The sequence below is a fragment of the Elephantulus edwardii genome, unplaced genomic scaffold (genome assembly GCF_000299155.1).
Source record: "Elephantulus edwardii isolate Elephantulus edwardi_28Jun2011 unplaced genomic scaffold, EleEdw1.0 scaffold00116, whole genome shotgun sequence".
NCBI lineage: Eukaryota > Metazoa > Chordata > Mammalia > Macroscelidea > Macroscelididae > Elephantulus > Elephantulus edwardii.
This window is the reverse complement of record NW_006399866.1, coordinates 8012712-8017974: the sequence shown is the minus strand read 5'-3', so window position 1 is coordinate 8017974 and position 5263 is coordinate 8012712. Positions and strand designations below refer to the sequence as shown.

At 33.9% G+C, this 5263-nt stretch overlaps 1 protein-coding gene across 5 annotated transcripts in view; it reads right to left on the bottom strand.

Annotated features, from left to right (window-relative positions):
• MAPKAP1 (mitogen-activated protein kinase associated protein 1) overlaps window positions 1–5263 on the bottom strand; it is a 372056-nt gene that overhangs the window by 184265 nt on the left and 182528 nt on the right. For all 5 annotated transcript variants that reach the window (XM_006892559.1, XM_006892556.1, XM_006892555.1 and 2 more), the window contains one exon: window positions 2795–2971. In XM_006892559.1, coding sequence (XP_006892621.1) covers window positions 2795–2971 — 177 coding nt within the window. The remainder of the gene's footprint in view (window positions 1–2794; window positions 2972–5263) is intronic.

Genomic DNA, 5263 nt, shown 5'->3' with positions numbered 1-5263 from the left:
TAATACATAATATATTATTACTATAAATGTACATAATAAATATTAGCTCATTCTTTATCATCACACCCTGTTCCCCCTCTATGGTTCAATTCAGTGTCTTCTTTGTGACTTACATGACTAAGTGTCTCTTCTCCACAAGGAGAGAGATACAAGGAAGAACAGGGGAAATGAAGAAGTGAAGGAGCTATGGCTTTACTTATTTTTTGGAGTTTGACTAAGACTTCAGACACATCTCTCTAGACTTCTGAAAAATAGGCTCTGTGCTGATTTTGTAGGAAAAACCAACTTAAGACCAGAAAGGCAAAGGGAAGACTGTCGAACTAAAAAAAATATACATATGGCAAATGGCCAGCAATCTGTACCATTTCATCAGAAAACTGGGGCGGGGGGGGGGGAGAAGAAAATTTATTAACATTTTTGTTCTAAATACTAACACAGCACTTTACCTCATGTTTTCAGAAAAACTCCAGACTTGTCAAATAAACTCTTAAACTTTACAACAGAAAGAGGACAGGCTGAGATGCAATTAGGAGTAGAATTTAGGAGTGGGAATAACTCAGACTAAAATAAACAAAAAAGATAACAAGTTTAAAGCATTTGTTACTCTCTGTCTATCCATTGACCCATTTTGAGGAAAGTGGGGCTTACAATAAAATATTCCATAATTTTAGTTACTTCTTTGGGGAAGATGTACCCAATTCTACTCCTAGTCCTGCTCCACTGAAAAGAATTTTTAAAAGCTTTTGCTTTAAAAAAGAACTTTCATTTCAAAAGACTACTATGCTCATATACTAATATTTGTGGAGTAAAAATTATGTGCAAAAGAACCAAATTCTTCCAAACCACTTATTAATAAATGATAAAAATGCAAATAAAACTACTGAAATACTAAACATCTTTTAAGAGAGAAAGTAGAAAGAAAAAAAAAACACCTGTTAGATATAATAGCTTATGATGATCAGATTTTTTTAAAAAGGCATTTAAATTGTCTGTAGCTCTATAAATTGGTGTATTTTCCGGAAGACTACACGAAAATATGAAGTGAAAGCTTAGTGTGGTTTCTACTTTCTGACCAAAAATCCTACTCACAGGAACTTATATTAAGGAAGTAATTTAAATGAAATAAAAGGGATGTAAGCAATGACTATCAGTATAAAATCATGCACTAAAACCCTAATATGAAAACCACCTAAACATGCTGTGAAAGGTTTCTAATAAGTTATGTACATTTCCCTTTTGCATGGCTCATCATACTTGAACAATTTGCCCAAAGACTCTCTCCCCATTAGACAGTAAGCTTCGTGAGGGTGAGCATCATCTCGGACTAAATCTCTGGTTACGTTAAAAGTAGATCATGTAAATAAAGAGTAAATATGAAAATGTTTATAACACTAAGTTAAAATAACAAAATACTATGTAAACTAATAATAATTTCTACAAAAGTTAGAAGACTGAAATAAAAATAGTTGTTTGTATTAGGATGAAGGAATCATGAAACAACTTTTAAGCTTATCTCAAATAGTCTTTAAAGTTTTTTCTAGTATCTTTAAAATGTGAAAAAAAGATAGAATATATTAGTGTTATATACACCAAAAATGTCTTCACAATAAGGAATGAGATGGCCTTACAAAAATTTGAGAAGCCACCTAAAAATGCACCTCCAAGTAGTCAAGTATTCTTTCTTTGCTCAAAGTAAGAGAAATCTAGAATGTGATCTTATTTTTAGTAAAAATTTCAAACAGAATATTTATGTTTTAAATAAGGAAAAAGTCCTCCTCAGCAATCCCTTTGGCTATGGAAACCTGCTGGTTACTAACAGCAGGGGGTGCCAAAGAGATCGCTATTGTTCCCAAGAGACAGCAAAGAGAAGGCCTTGAAGGGGCCTTTAAGAGCTTAGGTCAGAGTAAAGCCAGAACTCTAACAATAAGGAAATGCCCTGTAAATTAGAATAGATGAAAATATGCATTTTATTTTCATTAACAATCTTTAGCATTTTCTTGGATTACAACTGAAGGTAACAAATCCAAGCAGTATACACACTACTGGTGATTTTGTCATGAATAGAGATCATGAATGTTGTTATAGAATGTTGCAGTTTTCAGATATTATTTACACTCATCATCATTCTGAAACTGACAACAGGAGCTATTATCAGAACTGCCACTGGATATTGTTTGCAATGTATCAATAAAGCGCTATATTTTACTGTATCACAAATTTGGTTAATGATTTGATAACTACTTAAATACAATGAATTCCACAGTGTTAAATTATAAGACTTTTCTGAAAAGCTTTCTGTAAAGCTTTCATAAACTTTACCAGACTGTCAAAGGAGTCCATGGAACAAGGAAGGGTTAAGAACCTCTCAGATCAATCTAAAGGAAGGAAATAGAAGAAAAACTCAACTTGATCTCAACCAAGTTGGAGACAAAGTATTTTAAATTATAAGGCGGAAATGATTAAAATAAAAATCTTGACTTAGTTTGTAATCCTTGAAGAAAAAGAAGGTAAACTTGGAATTTTCACTTCACGGGCTCTAGTGCTCTAGTGTTTGCAGAGGCCTGGTTGTTAGATCAGATACTTTACCAGCACAATTTGTTAATGTGAAGCAGTCTATATTTAAAGTATGAAATATAATACAAATGTTGTCCCCAACATTTCTCAGGAAATTATGATTGCATGTAGCCACTCAAAACAACAAATAAAATTAATCTGCTGAACATAACCAAAATCACACCTAAATGCTAGATGATAGGGATGAAATAATGACATAAATAATGGAGTTAATACTCACATTCGAACAAAGAGCGACTCTTTGGATGCCAGACCAGGAGATGAATATTTTTCAACGAGAGCCAATGTACTAAAGCCAAACTTATGAATAGGCTCGTTGGAATCCAGAGGGGGGAAATCTGTGTCCACCTCTCCATCATCCTCAGCAATATGCAGGCAGTAGGCACTGACGTTGTCACTGAAAGAAAAACCACAAAGGTACATGAATACCAAACCAGAGAATGAACAAAGAGAACAAAAGATATGGTGTACAGTAAGGAAACTGAGGACATATTTCTTGGCTCCAAATCAGATGATACAGTTAGAACTTCCATTTTTATTTTGTGGAGTTAAAACATACAGCTTGTGAAGGGGAGCAAAACAATAGGAAATAAGGAGCTTTGTATTATAAAAAATACTCATCAGACACCTGTTGTAAATAAGATATAAAACTTAATCCCTTAGACAAAAAAAGAGATGTTAGTATCAGCTTTCAAAGCTCACAGTACAGTAGAAAGGAAAAGTAAGCACTACATTAACTAGAATATAAACTTACAATGACTACCATAGAAGTATAAACAAACTTAAATGGAGGAAACTATATTTTGGAAGAATCGCATCTGGTTTGACTTAGAGTTAGAATACAGGAAATGTCTGTGCTGCACATTAGAAGTCAAGGTAACCAAAATCAACCATAGAGATTTCTGCTATCTTATAGAAGCATCCTACTTGCTTGGCACAATCTGACTCAATATATCATGGATTTCTATAAGTGTACAGGTACATGATCTGATCTACATAACCTGATATAGATAACTGGCCCACTCACTCAACTACTTCTGGAGTTTTCATACTTCCCTATTTTCTCCAGTCAGTACTCCAAGACTCTTATCTTCTCCAATTTAGAAGCTCTTCTCTCTTTTTGGGGAAAATTAAAAAGTTGGCAGTACTGACAAAGGTTGGGAAACTGTATCAACCTAATGATTACTTTAAGCTGAAATGTACTTACATCCTTTAAGATAGCCTGCTTCAAAATGTAACTGCAAAATTGCAAATCTGCTAGACCAAGCTAGCTTTGGAAGCATGAATCTAATAGTTCACAAGGCGGTAGAATTCTAAATTCTGCAGCTTAAATTTAGAGTTTTAATTACATGATTGAGGCTTGAATTAATTAATTGCAAAGTGCATGCTAATTGTTTAATTGGTTGCTTGATCTATATAGATCATTTTTTGAATTAAATGAGTTGATTTACAAAGTTTATTGATTGGATGTGACAATGAATTATTTCACTGACTACCTGATTTGCAATTTTCCCAATTAATTCACAAATCTTTAGTTGCAACTGTGCTTCGTGAGAGAAAGCCTACTTCATGTGATCTATACTCAGTCTGTCATGACTAAGAGATATTTATTATATAAAACAGGTAATAAGGACAGATTAAAATTAATGGAAAAGGTAAATTTGCTAAATGGATGGATAACAAGAATGTAATCTGGCTGTGTTTGTCATTATAAATTACACATATTTGCAATGCTGTTAAAAAGATTTAAAATCTATCTATGAATGGCATAGGGAACTAACGGGTCTTTGCAACTCAGTATCTGCCAATTTAAACAGAAAACAATTCTAGATACAGAAGGAAGCATCTTAGATGAGGAAAACACAGTACAGTAGTTTAGAGTTTTATGATTAGAAATACGTGAGTTCAAATGTTAGCTCCATCACTCATGGTCTTTATAACTTCAGAGAATAAGCTTTCATCACATTGAGTTTCAGTTTCCACTTCACTAATAAAGATATAATCTCCTAACTCACACTGTTGTAAAGTCAAAATGTGGAAATATATGTAGTGTCTAGGAAGCATCAGAGGTAAAAAAAAAAAAAAGACAAGGAAATAGCAACTATAATACTAAATTCAAATAGAAAATAACTTTTACAGTTATATCAATCTGTAAGGATTCATTGTGGATATCTATTAAACTGTACAACATCATCTTTGTACACACATCCATAACTGGAGTAAATATGCTCACAATACCATTCGTGGGAGCCACAGAGCCTCCAGGGCTTACTGAATAGGACAGCTACTGATGCAGCAAGCAATGGACAGCAGATTATTTAAAGAAATAATAATAATAAATAATTATTTAAATAAATTCCTCAACCTGACAAACTTCTATTTCCCCAGCATCATAGAGGGGATTATCAAGGCGGGAAAGACGTCTATTGAAAGCAGAAAGCCAAACACTGGTTTCAGAAGAATTTGGTATTGATTGTCATGGCAAGTCCTCAAATGCCCTCAAAATAAACGCAACAACAGTCAGGGGTAAGGCTTGAGAGCCAAATTCACACCACAGACTGTTCTGAGCCCTAGAGACACAGCAAGTGAGAAGAATGATTGTTGTTGTTGTTGTTATGTGCCATCGAGTCGTTTCCGACTCATAGCGACCCTATGCACAACAGCTCTAAACCCTGCTCTATCCTGCGCC